General features: G+C 42.4%; 1 protein-coding gene across 1 annotated transcript; it reads right to left on the minus strand.

Moving 5' to 3' along the window:
- Window positions 1–1,080: 1,080 nt before the first annotated feature.
- Window positions 1,081–21,148, minus strand: LOC130127141 (guanylate cyclase 2G-like). The gene is made up of 22 exons (XM_056296713.1): window positions 20,780–21,148; window positions 20,077–20,425; window positions 19,757–19,881; window positions 19,168–19,350; window positions 18,869–19,013; window positions 18,583–18,718; window positions 18,239–18,342; window positions 17,727–17,893; window positions 17,405–17,545; window positions 16,013–16,096; window positions 12,603–12,707; window positions 12,319–12,390; window positions 12,024–12,192; window positions 11,575–11,730; window positions 11,063–11,240; window positions 9,879–10,019; window positions 8,202–8,394; window positions 5,702–5,876; window positions 2,388–2,486; window positions 1,646–1,737; window positions 1,451–1,558; window positions 1,081–1,216 (listed from the first exon to the last, which is right to left on the minus strand). Exons 1-22 carry the CDS (start codon window positions 21,146–21,148, stop codon window positions 1,118–1,120), a joined length of 3,390 nt encoding a protein of 1,129 aa, XP_056152688.1. The 3' UTR covers window positions 1,081–1,117.
- Between the last annotated feature and the right edge of the window lie 868 nt (window positions 21,149–22,016).

Raw genomic sequence — 22,016 nt, forward strand, 5'->3', positions numbered from 1 at the left:
ACATCAATAAGATAATATAGCTAGATTAATTGTAGAGGGCATTGCCATATTAAGGAAATAGTGTGACTGTATACAGCATCACTGTCTTTGATCACAAACCATTGCCATCTAATAATCGAAAATCAGAGGTTGTCATCGTTTACTTAATTCACCTCTCCGTATTGGCAGATTAATCTGATTTATTGATAAGGGGCAGAGATTGGTGTTGACCCTTCATGTTTAAGTTTGTCAAGAGATGATCAAAAAAGAAATACTACACACAACTTCGTCAAACAAACAGGTGTTGTTCTTTGTAATCTGTCCAGTGAGTCTGCTTTAAAGTTGAAATCTGTGATTTTGCCTAGCCATCCTTCCCTCTGGCAGTGAGAACTACAAACAAGGTGTAGCGGCCATTGTGGCTGGTGTGCTGTCAGCTCAGCAGTAAACAGTTCCCACCCTTGTAGAAGTAGCATCCTCAGACCTAAGCCAACACAATCTAATGCATTTCAAACTTCATCAAACTATAAGGAAACACTGTACTACTTTAATATTGATTGTGGAGTTGGTAGATGACCTGTTCATCAGAAGCATCGCCACATAGTCATCACTTTTCAGTCCTCTTCCTGTTTGAGTAGGAACATGTTTACCGCTGCACCAGTGTTATGTGGTATATGGAGAGTGTCTCCAACCATGGTAATGATGCCAGCTAGTATCATGTAATCTGACTCCATGGTCTAGATTCATAAAATAACTATCAATGGGAAAAAATCTGGGATTTCAACTTTAAAAAGGAAAGGTTTGACTGGGTGGTCGTTGGCATAAAGTTGACACACATTACAAATGAGTGTTCTGGAGCACCTTTGATCTTCTTGTCATTTTCTTCTTTCAATACGTTTTGTTATGAGGAGGTTACAACACTGCAAAAAGCAGGCGACATACTCTTGGCTTTAGGCTCCAGTGCCATTTCATGAAGCCGGTGTCCACCATTGACCCTCTTTTTCCTGCCGGGAGTTTTTCTGCAATTCTTCCATTTGCAACTACATAAAGTCGACAAAAAGTGTTTAGCCATCTTTCCCTGACATTCTCAGTTTTGACAGTTGGAAGACATCCAGAAAAGGTCAGAGTGTCCAGCGGTTCTTCAAGTGTTCACTGCCGTCATCGTTGGCTCTGTTTTTAGAAGACGGGTCACAGTTTTGTGGGCCTTTCTATCTGGGTCCTTGGCCATTATTGCTCTGACCTTGAGTGAAGATGTCACATGTTGATTAAATACAGGTCGGAAACATGCCACTGGCTGCCATCAATACTTACATTACTACATACAGTGCATTGAGCTTTACATAGTTTAAGACTTGTGTTTAGACATCGATAAACACCTTATGATTGATCGTACTTAACGAGTCACCAACATGGCCACGGCAGCAAAACCTGCAAATATTAAAACAATACACAATACCAGTAAGGCATGTTGTACCTCTGTATGGGGTTTGAACGCTTGAGCCGGTGGAGGGCCGCCGACATCAACAGGAGGGTTAAAACCATGTTTGCTCAACAGCCAATAGGTCTTCTGACTCCCTTTACCCTGTAATGGACACAGACATGCCAAACGTTGGTCAAAAAAATATAATGCGGATATGTACTTGCTGGAAAACATAAACAAATTAGTCACCTTAATTTCAATATCCCCTCTTTCCTCTAGCACAAAGGATTGAGTCTCATTCAGAATGTCAGCAGTACTCTGGGATACATGTATCTTCAGTGCTGTGGAAAATATACAGATTGAAACCATTATATCAGCAATACACGAGAGAATTAGAAATAGATAAGGGAAAACCTCGACATGTTGCTGTTGTTAGGTCTGCTGTTGATCCCCCCCCCCTTTTTTTCCGCCCCAATTGTATCTGGTCAGTTACTCCACTTTTCTGAGCCATCCCAGTCGCTGCTCCACCCCCTCTGCCGATCTGGGGAGGGCTGCAGATTACCACATGCCTCCTCTGATACATGTGGAGTCGCCAGCCACTTATTTTCACCTGACAGTGAGGCATTTTGCCAGGGGGACGTAGCGCGTGGGAGGATCATGCTATTCCCCCCAGTTCCCCCTCCCCCGAACAGGCACCCCGACTGACCAGAGGAGGTGCTAGTGCAGTGACCAGGACACATACCCACTTCCGGCTTCCCACCCGCAGACACGGCCAATTGTCTCTGTAGGGACGCCTAACCAAGCCGGAGGTAACACTGGGATTCGAACCGGCAATCCCTGTGTTGGTAGGCAACGGAATACACCGCTATGCTACCCAGACGCCCAGGTATGCTGTTGATTTGATTATCATTTGATTATCAAATGAATGATTAGTACTGATGTTATATGACGCAGACACCTGAATTAAATTGTTTTTTTTCATTTAACTCACGTAAGCTGTTGCTTTCCATACGAGAGGCCATATTCACCGTGTCCCCAAAGAGGCAGTAGCGAGGCATTGTGGTACCCACCACTCCAGCAACCACTGGACCTTCAAACAGAGACACCTTGTATGTGTCATACGTTAAAATATCTCAAATGTCAAGTGTTTTACATTGTCATGGTTAGTCCAGAGTTGAATCTGGATCCTCAAGGCCTCTTAACATCACTGTAATTTTTTTTAAAAAGGGATGGTGGGGACAACCGTGACGGTGGTGGGCGGAGGGTATGTGTGTGTTTGCTTTAAAAAAAAAAAAACACAATCACCTCAAACTGTAGCCATAGGCCTTCATATTCTTAAAGGTACAATATGTAATGGCATCCACTGCCACGGCTATGTGGAGAACTACAACATGAGCACTCTACTGACAAGAAACCCGACATATCTCAACATTGGGTCAATATTGTGTATTTGTTTCTGAAACCCTGAAAAGGAATTGAAAGTGATGTGGCATTAGCTGACTTTCTCGAAGTAATAAAGCAAACATTTAAAAAGTTTGACCAAAACAGTGGCAGAACTGGGACAGACAACCACTGTGTGCATCAATTACGGATTGTATCTTTAACCTCGAAAGCTTTTTTTTCAAATTTTTTTGGTTTTTGTGTGTTTAATACTGATTTAGACCGCAAAAACATGCATTTTGTCTTACGGCTTAGTTTTGTGATTAGATTCCCTTTTGTGCACGTTATAATGTGGCATAATGTTTTTAGTAATTCTGATAGGCTCCAGTATCCCCGCGACCCTGAGTAAGGATAAGCGGTTTGGATAATGAATGAATGAATCAATATATTCCTTGTACTTTTGACTGTGTTCTTGACTCAGTTTGACAAAGTCTCCAAGCTTCTGCTGGATTCTCATCCCACTATCTGTCCGCTGGACCCGATACCATCCAACCTCCTACAGACCATTTCCCCCACACTTAACCCGCAGTCAAACACACATCATCAACTCCTTGCTTAGAATGGATGTGTTCCCCACTGCATTTAAGCAAGCTCGGGTCACCCTGCTGCTCAAAAAAACCTACACTCAACCCAGCCCAGGTTGAAAAACACAGACCAGTTTTACTCCTACCCTTTCTATCAAAAATACTTGAGTGCACAGTCTTTAACCAAGTCTCTGAATTCCTTTCGGAGAACAATCTGTATGATCCGAATCAGTCTGGCTTTAAACGGGGTCACTCTACTGAGACTGCACTCCTGTCAGTAACAGAATCACTACGTTTGGCTAGAGCTGCTGGCCAGTCCTGAGCTTTATTGCTGCTAGAACTGTCAGCAGCCTTTGACACAGTTAACCACCAAATCCTCCTCTCGACACTCACTGAGCTTGGTATCTCAGGATCTGCCCTCCGCGGGTTCATGTCCTACCTCTTGGGGAGATCTTTTAGAGTATCTTGGAGGGGAGAAGTGTCCAAACCGCACAGCTTATCCACAGGGGTACCTCAAGGGTCAGTGCTCAGTCCCCTTCTCTTCTCAGCATACACCACTTCACTTGGTGCAATCATCCGCTCCCATGGTTCCTCATACCATTGCAATGCTGACGATAGCCAGCTCTTCCTATCATTCCCTCCAGATGACCTCACAGTCTCAGCATAGATATTGTCATGCCTTGCTGATATTTCTGCATGGATGAAAGAACACCACCTTCAGCGTAACCTATCTAAGACTGAGCTCCTTGCCATCTCAGCCCAGTCCATCCTGACAACAACAGATCAATATCCAGCTCGGATCAACCCAACTCATGCCCACAAAGTCTGAAAACCTGGGTGTCATGATTGATGACCAACTAACCTTTAAGGGTCACATGGCCTCGATTGCTCGGTCATGCCGATTTGCCCCGTACAACATCAGGAAAATTAGACCCTACCTGTCTGAGCATGCAGCACAACTCCTGGTACAGGCTCTTGTAATATCACACATTGACTACTGCAACTCCTAACTGGCAAGTCTCCCTGCATGCACTTTCAAATCTGCAAATGATCCAGAATGCAGAGGCACAGCTGGTCTTCAACTAACCCAAAACAGCACATGTCACTCCACTGTTCATATCCCTCCAATAGCTCCCAGTTGCTGCCCGCATAAAATTCAAAACCTGAATGTTTGCTTACAAACAGATGATCCGCTGTGGCGAACCCTAATGGGAGCAGCCGAAAGTAGTAGCAGTAGTATAATGCTTACTTACAAAACAGAAACTAAAACGGCTTCTGCCTACCTGAACTCCCTCATTCAGGTGTACACTCAGTCCCGTTCATTACGCTCTGCCAATGAAAGACGCCTGGCATTTCCACCACAATGGGGCCCTAAGTCACTAGCTAGACTCTTCTCTTCTGTAGTTCCCCAGTGGTGGAACAAGTTACCAAACTCCATTCGATCAACTGAGTCTCTCTCCATCTTTAAGAAGAAGCTAAAGACCCAGCTTTATCTTGAACACCTCCACACCTGATGTTATTAATAAAAAAAAAATTGCTTTTATGCATCCTATGTATTGCCTTTGTGCACTGCCTGTTGACACCTATGTCCTATCAGACTTGAACCTAGCCAGGAAGACATACAATCCATGCACCAGCTGATTGAAGAGAGGAGAAGGACAACAGCTGCCTAGGCATAAACTAGTGCTGATTCCATATGTGGCGGGAGTGTCGCAACAGTTGAGATGCATATTTTTCAAACATTGCATCTCAGTTGCTTTCAAAATCAAAAACACGCTGCGCCAGAAATTGGTTCACCCCAAGGATCGGGTCCCCCAGCACCAACAGCGCAATATAGTGTCTGCTATTAAGTGCCAGGGGGATTGCTGTGACTTGTACATTGGGGAAACCAAACGGATGCTGGCCAAGAGGATGGCACAACAGAGGAGAGCCAATGCGTCAGGCCAGGACTCTGCAGTCTACATCCATCTACAGGCCAGTGGCCACTCTTTCAAGGATGAGGATGTGCACATCCTTGATAGGGAGGAATGCTGGTTTGAATGGGGAGTCAAAGAGATCATCAATGTGAAGAGAGAACGACCATCCCTGAACCAAGGGGAGGGCCTAAGAGTACATCTGTTGCCATCTTACAATGCTGTGACTGCAACCATTCCCAAATCCTCTGTGAATAGTACACTTACTCATAAAATTACAATGTCGGCTTGAACCCCATAACTCATTTATTTGAAATATGAGTTAAGTGTTGGGGGAAAACGGTATAAAACGGCTGCTTTAGTGTTATAGGTGCATCAGGTCATATTTATTCAGAGTGTGTCAACATTGAGCAGTTTCTGATGCTCACCTGAGTGGATCCCAATGCGAAGAGCTAGACTTTCGTTTGGCATGTGGCGGATTTTAAACACCTTGATAGCACACAGGAAATGGAGAGCCATCATGGCGGTCTCCACAGCATGCAAATTGCCATTGCTGATAGGTACACCACTGGCCACCATATATGCATCTCCAATTGTTTCCACCTGATAAAATTCATAGATCAATAGGATCATATTTTTACTGCCTTTTGATATAATAGCGTCAGTCTTCTTTTGCTATGCATTAGACAAGGAAACATGGGAAATAACCTGATAGCTTGACAAGAAATGTCAAGCTATCAGGTATCATATTATCATATGGTATCAGCTATCATATTTGGCAATATGTACAGTGTTAGGTCATGCCAATAAAGCCATTTGAATTTCAAAAAACAAGAATGTGTAAAGTAACAATCTGTACAAAAGGCCATGAGGGCAAAATTCAAATAATAAAAAAAAAAGATTGATCATATTTGCAGTTTAAGATTTTGGTCATTATCACCCTTTTGTGCCAAAATGCATAACCAAATTCACAAGTAGACTATAACAGAGAATATCACAGGTTTTCACATTGGTAGCACATCATCCTCCTTTCTAATAAGCAACAATCTGACTCCTGGTACAACTGCTTTACTTTGTGTGTGTTTCTATACGTATATATATATACATGTGTGTTAAATACACACAGACACACACACACACAGACACACACACACACACACACACACACACACACACACACACACACATATATATATAAATACACACACACACACAATCAGCCAAAACATTAAAACCACTGACAGGTAAGTGAATAACATTGATTATCTCCTTACAGTGGCATATTAGGCAACAAGTGAACTGTCATTTCGTGAAGTTGATGTTTTGTAAGCAAAAAAATGAGCAATCCTAAGGATCTGACCGACTTTGACAAGAGCCAAATTGTGATGGCTCGACAACTCGGTCAAAGCCATCTCCAAAACGCCAGGTCTTGTTACCGGTATGCAGTGGTCAGTATCTACCAAAAGTGGTTCAACGAAGGTCAACCGGTGAACCGGCGACAGGGTCATGGGTGCCCAAGGCTCACCGGCGCACATGATAAGCGAAGGCTAACCTGTCTGGTCTGATCCCACAGAAGAACTGCTGTAGTTCAAATTGCTGAAAAAGTTAATGCTGGCTATGATAGACAGGTGTCAGAACACACAGTGTATCACAGCTTACTGCTTATGGGGCTGCGTAGTCGCAGACCAGTCAGACTGACCATGATGACCCCTGTCCACCGCTGAAAGCGGCTACCATGGGCATGTAAGCATCAGAACTGGACCACTGAGCAATGGAAGAAGTGGTTTGGTCTGATAAATCACGTTTTGTTTAACACGGCCAGGTGCATGTACATCGTTTACCCTGGGAAGAGAAGGCACCAGGATGCACTATGGGAATAAGGCAAGCCAGTGGAGGCAGTGTGATGCTCTGGGCAATGTTCTGCTGGGAAACCTTGGGTCCTGGCATTCATGTGGATGTTTTTTTTTTTTTTTAAGATTTTTTTTCGGCAATTTCCGCTTTTATTAGATAGCGATAGTCGAGATAGACAGGAAAGGCAAGGGCGAGAGAGAGGATGACATGCAGCAAAGGACCCGAGCCATATTCGAACCTAGGCCGCTGCAGTAAGGACTCAGCCTTATGTGGTATGTGCTTTACCAGGTGAGCCACCGGGGCGCCCCTTGTGGATGTTACTTTGACACATGCCACCTACCTAAACATAGTTGCAGACCAGGTACACCCCTTAATGTTAATAGTATTCCCTGATGGCAGTGGCCTCTTTCAGCAGGATAATGTGTCCTGCACTGTAAAAATTGTTTGGGAATGGTTTTAGGAACATGACAAAGAGTTCTCAAAGTGTTGCCTTGGCCTCGAAATTCCCCAGATCTCAATCCGATTGAGCATCTGTGGGCTGTGCTGGAAAAACAAGTCCAATCCATGGAGGCACCATCTCCCAACTTACAGGACTTAAACGATCTGCTGCTAACATCTTGATGCCAGATACCAGAGGACACCTTCAGAGGTCTTGTGGAGTCCATGCCTCGATGGTCAGAGCTGTTTTGGCAGCAGGAGGGGGATCTACACAATATTAGGCAGGCGGTTTTAATGTTTTGGCTGATCCGTGTGTGTGTGTGTGTGTGTGTGTGTGTGTGTGTGTGTGTGTGTGTGTATATATAAAATGCCTTTAACGTGGAATGCATCAGGTTATAACACCATGATGAAGGTGACAATGCCGAAATGTATTGGTATCATTGTTGTCCTTCATATAAAGGCATTTTAAATTCAAAACTCACAGTTGTGCCTGAATTTGAACTGCTTGTACATGTTAAGAAGAACAAGAAGTATAGTTTTTCATTTTCTTCTAGGTTTAAGTCTTTTTCCCTACCTGTGAGCCAATAGAGTTTTTTGTGATTGTTTTCATTTTAAAACACTGTGCCACGTGTAACGTACTTTGTAGACATCGTATAGCTTGATGATGTCGTCAAAAAGGCTGTAGAGGTCGTTGAGGAGATTCACCACCTCCATTGCAGAGCTGATGGAGCACATGGAGGTGAAGCCCACGATGTCAGAGAAGAAGATGGTCACCACATCATAGCCTTGTGGCTCCACCGACTTCCCTGCCATCAGCTGATCTGCAATGTACCTACGGCCAATAGAGGAACAGTGCTGTCAGGTGTCAGGTATCACAGCATTAAGGTGTATCTGCTTACAAATGAATTTCACGAAAGGCCATCCAGCTAGTGACACATCGAGTTGTTTGAAAGTACACTTTATGTACAAAAGTATCGGGACACCTGGCCGTTACACCTACAGGAGCTTTTATATCATCCCATTCTAAATCCATAGGCATTAATATGGAGTTGGTCCTACCCTTTTTCAGCTATAACAGCTTCCACTCTTCTGGGAAGGCTTTCCACAAGATTTTGGAGAGTGCCTGAGGGAATTTTTGCCCATTCATCCAGAAGAGCATTTGTGAGGCCAGGCACTGAATTTGGACAAGAAGACCTGGCTCGCAATCTCCGTTCTAGTTCATCCCAAAGGTGTTTGATGGGGGTGAGGTCAGCGCTGTGTGCGGGCCAGTCAAGTTCTTCCACACCAAACTCACCCAACCATGTCTTAATGGACCTTGCTTTGTGCACTGGGGCACAGTCGTGCTGGAACAGAAAAGGGCCCTCCCCAAACTGTTCCCACAAAGTTGGAAGCATAGAATTGTCCAAAATGTCTTGGTATGCTGAAGCATTAAGATTTCCCTTCACTGGAACTAAGGGGCCGAGCCTAACCCCTGAAAAACAACCCCATACCATTATCCCTCCTCCACCAAACTTTACAGTTGGCACAATGCAGTCAGTTAGGCAGGTAATGTTCTCCTGGCATCCGCCAAACCCAGATTCGTCCATCAGACTGCCAGACAGAGAAGCGTGATTCGTCACTCCACAGAACACGTTTCCACTGCTCCAGAGTCCAGTGGCAGCGTGCTTTACACCACTCCATCCAACGCTTGGCATTGTGCTTGGTGATGTAAGGCTTGCATGCAGCTGCTCGGCCATGGAAACCCATTCCATGAAGCTCCTGGCGCACAGTTTTTGTGCTGATGTTAATGCCAGAGGAAGTTTGGAGCTCTGCAGTTATTGAGTCAACAAGAGCGTTGGCGACTTTTACGCATACTGCGCCTCAGTACTCATTGACCCTGCTGTGTGACTTCACGTAGTCTGCCACTTTGTGGCTGAGTTGTTCTTGTTCCTAAACGCTTCCACTTTTCAATAATACTACTTACAGTTGACCATGGAATATCTAGCAGGGAAGAAATTTCACAAACTGACTTATTGCAAAGGTGGCATCCTATGACAGTACCACGCTTGAATTCACTGAGCTCTTCAGAATGACCCATTCTTTCACAAACATTTGCAAATGCAGACTGCATGGCTAGCTGCTTAATTTTATACACCGGTGGCAATGGGTCTGAATGAAACACCTGAATTCAATGATTAAGAGGTCTGTCCCAATACTTTTGTCCATTCAGTGTATATTGTGGTCTAACATCACATATTGAAGGCCGACTATTCATAGTGCATACAACATAAGCCTAAGAAGACCTTGAAAATAGATTCATTGTAATGCATTTCTTACTTGGGTAACATACTGGAGAGAAGTTTGTCTGCTCGGGTCTTCTCCACAATGAGCTGGTTGGTTCTCTCCCCAACCACTTCCTCCAGGTGATTTGCATATTTCTCTAATTTCTCTACCATATTGTCCAGTAAGTTAGAATGACTAGAACAGAAACAGATCATCTCAGTCAATCAAACTTTATTTGCATAGCACATTTCATTCATTAAAGTGCAATGTGCATTAAATGAAAGTGCACAGATAAAGTAACTGAAAAAGAAGACAGTGAAAAAAACAAAAAATTACAAATAGTAAAACAAAATCATGCGAATGAAAACAAAATTGATTAGAGTGACAGATTAACAGCTAATAAAGAGAAGTAGAATGGGTTACTCTGGTTTAAAGCCTGATTAAGAGATTTGTTCTGAGCAAATGCTTTTATGTTGCAATTACAGTAGCTTTTGTTATTTATTGTAACAGGCTTGCTTACATATATGTTTAAAGAATGTAAATGAGTGTATGGTGACATACTTGTGCTGTACTTAAGTCTACAGCAAGTACTAAGTACAGTAAAGTTTTATTATCTTTTCCACTTTGATTTCATTTTTCAAATTTTGAAGATGTAAGAGGAACAATAAGCTGTTTTGGGGATATTATTATTGTATAAAACTAAAGCTGTATAAGCACGGGACATATCACCTTTGAAAATCCACAGAAAATATCTGGTACATAGGTTGAAATATTAGTGTATATTTAGCTCTGCAACCACCTGGTAATAGCTCAGATGATGATTATGATCTTTTTTTTCTGCCACTTATAGAGTGGATACCTCTTGGGTATATGTTTGGATATATTTCCAAATCTAGAAATGTAAATGTTCCACAACACAACTGGAGCTGAATATCAGAGGCAATTAATCCATCACTATTGGTTGTTAGTTATCAAGTACAGCTACCACCATCTATCATTTTCATTTTTGCTTAATTTTAATATGAAGTCTGCTTGCTAACATCAAACTCCATTTAAAAACCATGAGGTATCTTCTTCACATTGTCACCAGTCTGGGAAGGCTTGCCATGTAGTTACTCAGGCTGGAGTCTGGCTCATGACCTTCATTGTTTTTGATGTCATTTTCTCTCTTTTTTTTATCTTAGCTCTCTGCTTTGTATTTACTAAAGCACAAAGACCACACTGAAAAAGAGCCTGACCTGTCTGGGCTGATCTCTCTCAGCTGTCTTCGTATGGATCCAAAAGGAGGTCTGTGGTCAGGGTTCTCGCTCCAGCAGGCCCTCAGCAGCACATTGATGCTCTCGTCACATAGCTGGTCAGACAGCATCGGCCGGATGGGTTCGCCCAGGAGAGGTGTGCGCAGCTGCTTGATAATCTCTGAAGACAAAATAAAATAAAAATAGAACAGACTGAGACATGACGGATAGAAGTGGAAAGCTAATGGCTCCATCGTGGACTTAAGGTACATGGTACGTACATGGTGAGAAGCAGGAGGTGCTAAACAATACGGTCTATACTAAACAATATTTTACGATTCATAAACACAGTACTTAGGTGTTGTTAGATGAATCTTATTAAATATTTTCCTTTATGCATCTTGGAGAGAGTTGAATGAAATAATACCATCCCATTCTGTTTTGGTAGTTCACTCTCTGAATTAATGTAGAGGAAACACTGAATGACTCAGACTATATAAAGGTACCATGCTGACCTTTTGGCTCCAGGTTAAAGTCATTGTAAGGGCCACCCTCAGAACTGTACATGAGTTCCCGCATGATGATGGCAAAGCTGTAGATATCCCCCTTGGATGTGCCATTGAATGGGAGACTGACTTGTCTGAGAAGCTCTGGGGCAGTCCAGTACAGTTCTATAACAAAGTCATTTAAAGTGCCATCTTAATGAAATCCTGGAATTCTTTTAAAATCTACAGTTTTCACATTGATATGATAACGTGAGGAACAGGTGAATTAATAGAGCAAATTCTTACCATTTAGAATTCACTCAAGGTTCATGTTACCTGAAATTGCGTGGGTCTTACATAATGCTATGTTAAGTATTGTATATTTGAATATCTTGGACACAAGATAAAATCAACATGCAAAGCAGCATGACTTCTTTAGATGAAAAGACTGTCCATAACTAGCAGCTCCACCCACTGACCTTCATATTCGGGGTTTTCCAGCAGGATGAGTCTGTTTTTGGTCCCATGTTTGAATTCCCACAGTCCAAAGCCAGACAGTTTTATCTGTAGTCTGCTGTCCACAAGACATGTGCTGGGCTTCAGGTTTCCATGGGACTTCATGTTACTCTTGTGAATAAACTCCATCCCCTGCAAGTGAATGGCTGCATTTAAACCATGACAATATCCAAACTATTAAATAGTCATTGGAATCAGGATGAGTAATAAATCCATAGATGAATTGTTTGTCCACCTTTCATGAAATATCTGACTCACATTGACAATGTCATATGCAAAGGATAGTTTAAACAGCCAATCCAGCTCAATATCTGAAGCCCTCTGAATATCCTGCAATCAAAACACCAAAAAAGAATTAACATCGTGAAGTCAGATCAAAACACAAAACCACCATGTATCTATTTTTCACAAGTATTACAGGATTTTCCACAAAAAACAAATTCCTGGGAGTGGAGCAACTATCAAAGCTGGTGTTTTACATTGGCCTTTGAAGAATAAGGAAAACATAAGGGAAGAAGTGTGGTGCTGTCTGAAACACTAACCTTCAGACTCCCTTTCTTGCAGTACTGTGTGATCAGACAGATGTTTGGTGGCTCAGTGCACACCCCAAAGAACTGCACCAAGTTTTCATGCTTCATCTCTTTCATCTGCACTCAACAATTTTAGAGGGTTAGGCACACAGCACAACTTTCACTGAAAGTTTTAATGAATGACATTCTTTTTTCGTATGACATTGAAATGGTTCTTCGTTCTGGGCACCAAGCGAAGACTTATAATGTGATTTGACTTTCCGGTAACCACTCAAATCAGCAGATTTCAGCCACTGGTGGCACGAAATTAATTTTTATTGGCCATTATGACAAGTTTTGCAATTTCTAGTCAAGTTGCTATAAATCAGACAAATGCAACAAGTCAAATACAAACGTATTGCGATTAATGTGTTCATTGAGGAGAATTTAAAAAACCAAAAACAATTATGTTGTGCTGGTAACAATGCTGTCTAGGTTAAACCGTAAATCAGTAAACGTCATCTTGGTGCACTGAAATGAACACAGGATTCCAGATGGCGACTAAAATGGTCGCCAATGCGACTAACTTTTTAATTTTGCGACCATTTTTTTCTGCCAGTGGCCAAAATTACCCACAAGCAAAAAAAAAAGAAGAAAGAAAGAAACGGTCATACGTTTTGTTTGTGTACTGAACTCTCATATCCTCTTGCGCTACTACCTGACCTATCGCGTGAAGTCCTGCACGATTTCCAATACATAAATTTCTCTGCACTCCGGTGAAAGTTCTCAAGTGACATTTGAGTCATCCCAGCCTGATTCAATCAGCGTGTGGTCCTTTACAGATGATGATGACTAAGCGCAGCGAGTGGAGTCTTCCTCTCCCGTTCCTGCGGCTCCCATCGCTACAAGACAGTTTAAATCAGTTTGCTACAAGAGTTCGCCTGGTTACGTTGTGACAAGGGAAATACACTGAACATTTTGTGCTCAAGTAGGACAAGAGATTGCTGGTAAAACAGTGTTCATTTACCAGTTCGAGTCATTTTAAAAAAAGAAACCGTGAGGAAGCATGGTGACAGTAAAAAACATAAGAACGCCAGGGATTGTCATTGCTCGGTCTGCCCCTCGTGTCACCCCAATAGTGAAAGGAGCGCAACGTGCTAGTGATAAAGCCGCAGAAAAAGAGTGAAGGAATTGAAAATAAAATTCAGCGCAGCCTACATGATTGAAGTAGAAGAAATACCATTCACAAAGAGCCCAGTGTGAAGCATTGATTGTCTACAAGCAAAAGAAGGCGCAGACCTGACTACACTGGCTGGGCAAGTGACACTGACATGGTGGTGGGAGATATGGACTCTGAGCCTGAATAAGCAGGAAACAACTAATTGTATATAGCTGAATACTACTACTCATTGGTGTAAATATAGGTGATGCAGCCGGTGCAGTGGCACCAGGGCCCGTCGCTAGGGGGGGCCCGTCAATATTTCTGCATGCATTGTTCGAGTCCAATGTTACGTGTCTGTTTTGAGCATGTGATGATAGCTTGTTTAGCGCGCGCAATATCATTTACTTATTTAGCCTACCTAAGTAACGTTAGAAAAATAAAATCAAGCAAGCAAGCATGAGTTACACACATAAAAGTGGATGTAAAAAGAGGAAGGAGAGCAAGGAAAAAAGGAAAGCTGCAATGTGTGCTGCGTGCGTGCCAAACCATGCAATCTAGCAGGTTTTGAGTCGGATGTGTGCTCCCCTGTTACTGTGGAATGACAAGGCTATTAGCTATATTACAGCCTAGTTGCTTTGTTGACTTGTTTCATTGCCTTGTCGACTGATTTGATTTAGAGACCGTCTGTTTAGGTTTCCGAACTCTGTCCGTGGTGCGTCCGCTCTCCGTGGTTCTGAAATGTAGCCAATCTTTGACGTACTGACCTTTACAATAACTAATCTGTGTAAACTTTGGCTGTCACTTTGATATTTCTATTTTATTTGTTATATTTTATGCTGTAAAGCACTTTGTGATTGTATATCTGTGAAAGGTGCTATACAATTAAATTACTAAAATTACTTACTAAACCCACCTATGGTGGTGGTGGTGTGTGTGTGTGAGCGAGTGAGAGAGAGACGGGGTGGGGGGGGGGTCTATGAGGGTTGCTTGCACCAGGGCTCATAATAAATATGTTACGCCAGTGCTACTACTACTACTACTTTCAGCTGCTCTGGTTAGGGGTTGCCACAGTGGAACAGCCGTTTCCATTTCTTCCTGTCCTGTGCATCTTCCTCTGTTACACCAGCCACATGCATGTCCTCCCTCACCACATCCATGACCCTCCTCTTTGGCCTTCATCTTTTTCTCTTCCCTGGCAGCTCCATATTCAGCATCCTTCTCCCAATATACCCAGCATCTCTCCTCCACACATGTCCAAGCCATCTCAATCTTGCCTCTCTTGCTTTGTCTCCAAACTGTCCAACCTGAGCGGTCCCTCTAATATAATTGTTCGTCACTCCCAATGAAAATCATAGCATCTTCAACTCTGCTACCTCCAGCTCCGCCTCCTGTCTTTTCGTCAGTGCCACTGTCTCCAAACCATACAACATAGCTGGTCTCACAACCATCTTGTAAAACTTCTCTTTAACTCTTGCTGGTACCCTTCTGTCGCAAATTACTCCTGACACTCTTCACCACCCACTCCACCCTGCCTGCACTCTCTTCTTCACCTCTCTGTACATAAGTGAATAAATAAATAAATAAAAGAAGACCGGACATTTAGTATGTATTTATGGTTATATGATTGCAGTATATTAAACATTGCACATATTGTGTATGTAAAGAACACGTTGTGTAGACCACTTGTCCTGCATGTTTGAGAGCTCTCTCTGCTCCAACACAGCTGATTCAAATGATCAACTCATTATGAACTCCTGAAGCTGCATAATAACAAACTGATCATTTAAATCAGCTGTTGGAGCAGGGAGAGATCTAAAACATGCAGGATAAGTGGTCCTCTAGGAGAGGTTTGGGAAATGCTGGTGGACGGTAGAGCAAACAAAGGTAGACAGTACAGAAGGGAAAGAAAATGCAGTGTGAGGCAGCCCTTTACCATGTAGCATATAACATCACTATATTTTGGCTCCTGAAAATTTGATTTGGCTCCTAAATATTTTGGGTTTATGGCTCCTAGATATTCATTCTCTTTTTCTTTCTTTCTTTCTTTCTTTCTTTTTTTTTTTGCGTGGAGCCCTGGAACACATGATTGAAATCTATCACATGCCCAAGTTAGCTATTCACAAAACAATGTTTTTTAATTGGCTGCACATCAACATCATATATGACTGCTATTTTAAGCATTTGCTGTGGTTACATTTTAATTTTGTTTGTATGACAGAAAACAAATTTAACAACAAAAGATGAATTATGGTTAGCATAAAAGAAACATGGGAAACTTTACCATTTTGAATTCTGCAAGGATGGAGGGTTTTCGAATATCACGGATGACCTGGTTCTCTAAGTATTGGATAGCCACTTGATTTCCCTGTTCAGAATACAACATTACAAAAAACACAGCCAGGTGGGTATTGGATAGTATAAATTGTGAATGTAGAGTAACTTGGAGCACAGTTGAAAGTCAATATTTGATCACAGATAATTGAATCAGTTCATCTGGACACAATGTTTAGTGGGAGAAACGTTTCATCACTCATCCAAGTGACTTCTTCAGTCTCAACTGACTGCAGGTATCCCCCAACCTTAAAAAGCACAGTTGCATAGTGACCAAAACCAACGATTGGTTTCATATGCAAATTGCATGAGTTACAATGGCCATGTGCACTATTCACAGAGGATTTGGGGAATAGTTGCATTCACAGCATTGTAAGATGGCAACAGATGTACTCTTAGCCCCCATTGGTTCAGGGATGGTCGTTCCCTCTTCACATAGATGGCCTCTTTGACTCCCCGTTCAAACCAGCGATGAGGATGTGCACAAGATGAAAGAGTGGCCACTGGCCTATAGATGGGTGTAGACTGCAGAGTCCTGGCCTGCTGTGTTAGCTCTTCTGTGTTGTGCTATTCTCTTCACCAGTGTCTGTTTGGTTTCCCGGATGTACAAGTCACGGCAATCCTTCCGGCACGTAACAGCATACACTATATTGCTCTGTTTGTGCTGGGGGACCCGACCCTTGGGGTGGATCAATTCCCGGCGCAGCGTGTTTTGGGGTTTGAACGCAAATGAGATGCGGTGTTTGGAAAATATGTGTCTCAACTTTTCTGAAATTCCTGCCACATACGGAATCACCACTGGTTTACACTTAGGTAGCTGTTGTCCTTTTCTTCTCTTCAATCGGCTGGTGCACTGTTTGGGCGTCTTCCTTGTTTTCACAAACACTCAGGATAACCACACTTAACCTGGGCCTGTTTAATATGGGATTTCTCCCCCTGGCCGCTGTCGGTGGGGACGTTGTCAGTGGTACAGCGCCCTGATGACTCCTAGTTTGTGTTCTAGTGGATGACGAGAGTCAAACCTTAAGTACTGATCAGTATGTTACTTGGATGAATGATGAAATGTTTCTCCCACTAAATGTTGTGTCCAGATGAACTGATTCAACTTTGTGTGATTTCCTTACCTGGATTATTGAGCATGCATAAAATCATTATTTTATATCTCATTCAAAAATAATAGATGGGCTTAATGCAAGCAATTCACAGTTAACTGCACTCACAGGTCTCAATTGGAGATGCTATTGTTAGGTTTCGATCACATTCTTGTAACAAGCGTCTATTGAGGAATGGACTAAACATCAAACAGTGAGCTGTATTTTAAAGTATTATTAAAATCAGGTACCTGGTAAAGACCTATTGTGGAGTAGATGTGCTCCTTGCCCATCTTGTCCTTCAGGCCGTAGCTGTTGGAGGAGTTAATGGATTGGGAGCAGCCACTTCCGCTCTTGGTGGCCGTGGTGCTTAGAGATACTGTCTGCACTCCCTGGAGATGCAGGAAGCAACATGCAAACAAACACACACACACACAGAGAAACCCCTTGTCTCTAGGTACTCATGAACTGAACTCATGTCAACAAATGGGAGTGTGCTCGAGGTCACTTCTACTAAAACAGAACCAATAGAAAGGAACATCTCTCTTGGACCTCCAAACCGAGGACACCTACTTTGGGCTCTTTGATGATAGCAATGTCATTGTAGTTGATGAGCCACCAACAAGAGTCTTCAAGTCGGGTCTGGAGTCGAAGTTTCTGCAGCATGAGAAACGCGATGCTCAAAAGCGCCAGCACACCAACTAGAGGGGAGCTCACAAGCAAGAGCACCAGGGCGATGTCTGTGTCAAATCGAGACAATGCGTTGATTAGGAAGGTTGTCTACCTGACTCTTGTGTCAGAAACGTAACCAATAATCAGGCCCAAAAGAAATCTGACGTTTAAAGCATTTGTTTTCCTGGACACATAAACTCTTGTCCTTATCAAGAAATGTAGCTATTGCACTGTAGCACCATTCTGAGAACCGCTCTGCAGAATATATTTTGGAGAAATTCCTTTTCACTGTGTTCATAAGTGAAAAACACATTTAATTTTCAGTTGCATCCACTTACGTCCTCACTAACTGAAAAGAGAGCATGCCAGCTCATATTTATGAGTGAATTTGTTTCTACTGACACTTTACTCACCATTGGTTAGCCATTCACAGAGTTCATTGTTGAAACCACATTCTGGATTATCTGATGGAGGTCTTCCTTGGGGCCAGACCACAGATGCAAACTTGGAAGTTGGCCTGAAATGGATTTTGTGTGTGTGTGTGTGTGTGAGAGATTCGAGTTTCATCAGCATACAGTTAATCAACATTCAGTGATAAAAGACTTGCCGAGATAGTGTTGTTCAGGTACAGAGATTTCATGACAGTGTCTGCCTTCTTACGTGATTATTTTTGATGGTATAACTAGTTAAATGACTGGAAATATTACTGAAAAAATTGAAAATATTACTAAAATATAACGGATAGTATAGTTTTTACCGGATGGTTTTTGTTTGACTGTCGAAATTGAGGATAGGCACAAGCTTAGTAGAGTCTTCAGTATTCTGTAGGTCATAAATCGAATAATCCAAATTCCTCTCCCCCTCCTCATCATAATGGACTAGTCCGGAGGCACCTGCAATGACAAGCAATTGCTACTTACATTTTCACAACGATTGTCTCTGAAAATCCAACCTTGATTCAGATGGTGTGAGCGGTTTGCATATTTGGGCATTAGTGGCTGGGCCTCACAGTGCTGTGATGGCAATCTAACAGTTGAATTTACCATAAAATCGAATGTTGTTTTTATTTTTCAATCTCAGTAGCAGCTGCTGTCCATCACGAGGGTCTTTTCCATCTTTGAGGACCTCCTTCAGTCCCATTGCGTAGAGAAGCACTGCATCATGCAGATAGGCAGCGTAAGGACTAACCTGAAACAGCACAAACAAAGTAATACTTTATTAGGTAAAGCCTCTTTTACCACAAATTTGATTGAGAATATTTTAATTTGAACTTTTGCATGAAAAATCTTGGCTAGTTTGTTCTTTTAATTTGTGGTTTCATGTTCCCTTTGCGGGTGGTCACCTCTCTTTCAGATGTCAGGTTGCTATAAAAGGGGCTTCTCTTCAGCCTCTCCAAAACCTGCTCAAAGAAGTCATAGTACTCGTAGCCCTCATAAGACTTCTGGCCAATGACAAAGGTCATGTCAAAGGCACGTATGGCGGCCTGGTTAATCTTGTCGTTAAAGGTGTATTTCCACAGGTTGTCCTGCTCAGGAATAGAGATTGAAGTCATAAACTTCAGTTTGGATTCAAATTTAAGAAGGACTACTTGGAATAATGCTCTTGCCATTTATGAACAACGACAGAGGAAGGACAACAACAAGCACACTCATGAAGTTGAATGAAAATAAAGGAAGTTGAGAATAGGTGACGGCTTTCTCTGCTTTAAAATACAATCAGGTTTCTTCACAGCTGCTTAGTTTCAACATCAAAACTTGACATAAATCCAGCTATGGTTGTATTGATATCTGATTTACTCAAACCATTATGAAATTGTTTGTGCACTGCGCCTTATTATAGGTGAAATGATGACATGATGCCATGAGTCACTGGGGCTGCTAAAGTAAATTTATTTTGTCATCTGTGGTGTTGGTTGCAAAATTCTTACTCACCACATTGCCACTGACCTCAAAATGCCGCACAAGGAAGAAAACATAGTCTCCATTTATCAAACCCTGTTGCTCAGCTTCCATTAACAGAGCCATGGAGTCCTCTGTGTTAGCCAGCATCACAATCACTATGGAGGGGACAGCCGAGTGGTATGTAAACAGACAGTACAGTGAAAAAGCATTGGAGGAAAATTAAACTAGAGACAAAAGATGGTTGTTCATGTTACAAATGTTTTTCTCCCATCCTATGTTAGATACAAGAGATATTAGATGTTGGACAACAAATTTCTGTAAGATTTCTACACTGCAGAGACTTGTCCTACCTCTGGCAACCGTTGAGATGTACTTCACGTTTTGACGAATAAGTGCATGATTGGTGGTGTCAAACTTGACAGTCGCAATCAATGTGAGTTTGGCTCGGAGCAGATCCTCGACGGTTTTCCACAGCGCGTCAACTTTGTCCCAAGTATTGGTGTCGAGTCCTCCCCCAATCATGGCTACATGACTCCATCCAAAAAATTCAAGGGTCTTGACGAGGACCTCTGCACTTCTTTTAAGAGGGGGCACAACTTTGATATAAGAATCATAAATTGCGCTGTTGTCCATTTTGGAGGACTGACCTACAAAGCCAAACATGGGGATGTTCCAAGTGGAGGCAATGAGACCAGTGACCTGCAAACCAAGCAATAACCTCAACACAAGACTACTACAAACATTTCACTTGCAATATAGTTTGTCACAGGCAGCACCGACATTGAAACTGAATTTTACTTTACAGTTTAATATTTTAGGAGTTTAGCTTTGCCTTTCACTTTCATCCAAAGTGACTTACAATGAGTGACTGTAGAATTAACTTAAATTCTCAAATTGCTAACATCACAAAAAACAGCCACAGCGAAGAATGCAAAGGTCAGAGCTTCAGTGCCATCTCAACAGATGTCACAAATACTCTTTTAAGAAATCACAGTTTAACAGTATATCACATTACAGTACATCACATCAACGTCATCAATACAGTGGCCTAACCTCAGCTTCTTCAGGGCAGACTGGACCAAAGAGTGCAGACACATTCTCCTTCCAGACCTGGTGGATGAACCCACCCAGAGAAGCCTTGGGATCGCAGTCTGAATCCGTATAGACAAAATCCAGACTGTAGTTTCCCAGGAAGGAGGGATTGCTGTTGATTTTCTCCACAGCTATCTGTATGGCTGATCCCAACCGCAGGGCACTGAAGGGGAAGGACACGTTCCAGGGAGCTTGGAAGCCGATCAGCAGCCTGTGGGTGTGAGTCCCGTTGGAGCCATCAGGATGGAAACGAGCAACAGTCAACAAGAGCGCACAGAAAAGCAATGATATCTGGGCAATGCCAGATGGAGCGAATACGGCACAGGACATTGTTTTCATCTCACTAGTGGCTCGACAGCAAAGAGGTGAGCAGATCATTGAACAAGACTTAAATACCCAACTCCCTTGGTGATGCTGGCCCTTATTTAAAGAGGTAGGGAGGAGGATATGAGAATATTCCAGAGAGAGAGAGTGGGAGCAGTTAGAAATTTAACACAACATCCAGCATCTTGGTTGCTTCAAGAGGGCCATATGTTTGATAAAAGCCATAATGGCTCAAATGCATTTTATCATGCAATGCCTTATCCAAGTAATATTGAATACAAAGGGGGAAAAATCACAAAGTAAATATCTTGTACTTCTTGATCAGTTGATGACCAAATCATTCCTTTTGCCCTTTGGTGGGTGAAGAGGACACAATTTGAGTTTTGAAAATGCATCTTAATGTTATAAATGCAAATTCATTTTGCACTTTTAAGACTCTCATGATGGCTCTATTTTCATGGCCCATGTATGGGACTGAAAATCAGTTTTCACATGTTTATACTCATTAATTGAACAGCTCACAATCAATCAAAAACTACATGCATTCTTTCCTTTTTCCTGACAGATTGATATCACCAAGCTACTTCTATTGATTTTATCAAACATAGATCAGTTAATTGTAAAGATGCCACCTCCAGTTTATCTTTAAGTCCATTGTCCAAGTTCAACTTAATCTCACCTTTATCTTAACTGTGTAACATGCACTTTGCCCATGCACATTTGTGTGACACAGAGAGAGAGAGAGAGAGAGAGAGAGGGGGGGGGGCGCTTCTTAGAGGTGATACAGACGTTTTTCTCTGTTGTCTGCAGAAAACCCAGGCAAAGTGGTATACAAAATGGTACTTATATGTTTTCCAGTGGCCGAGACGTGTCG

This window comes from Lampris incognitus, chromosome 17 (assembly GCF_029633865.1).
Source record: "Lampris incognitus isolate fLamInc1 chromosome 17, fLamInc1.hap2, whole genome shotgun sequence".
Lineage (NCBI taxonomy): Eukaryota > Metazoa > Chordata > Actinopteri > Lampriformes > Lampridae > Lampris > Lampris incognitus.

Coding starts and splice junctions, on each gene's coding strand:
- LOC130127141 (XM_056296713.1), bottom strand. CDS start 21,148: ATGTCCTGTGCCGTATTCGCTCCATCTGGCATTGCCCAGATATCATTG. Junction 18,719..18,868: donor AAACAACATTCGATTTTATG/GTAAATTCAACT, acceptor TTGTCATTGCAG/GTGCCTCCGGACTAGTCCAT. Junction 8,395..9,878: donor CTCTCCAGTATGTTACCCAA/GTAAGAAATGCA, acceptor TATTGGCCGTAG/GTACATTGCAGATCAGCTGA.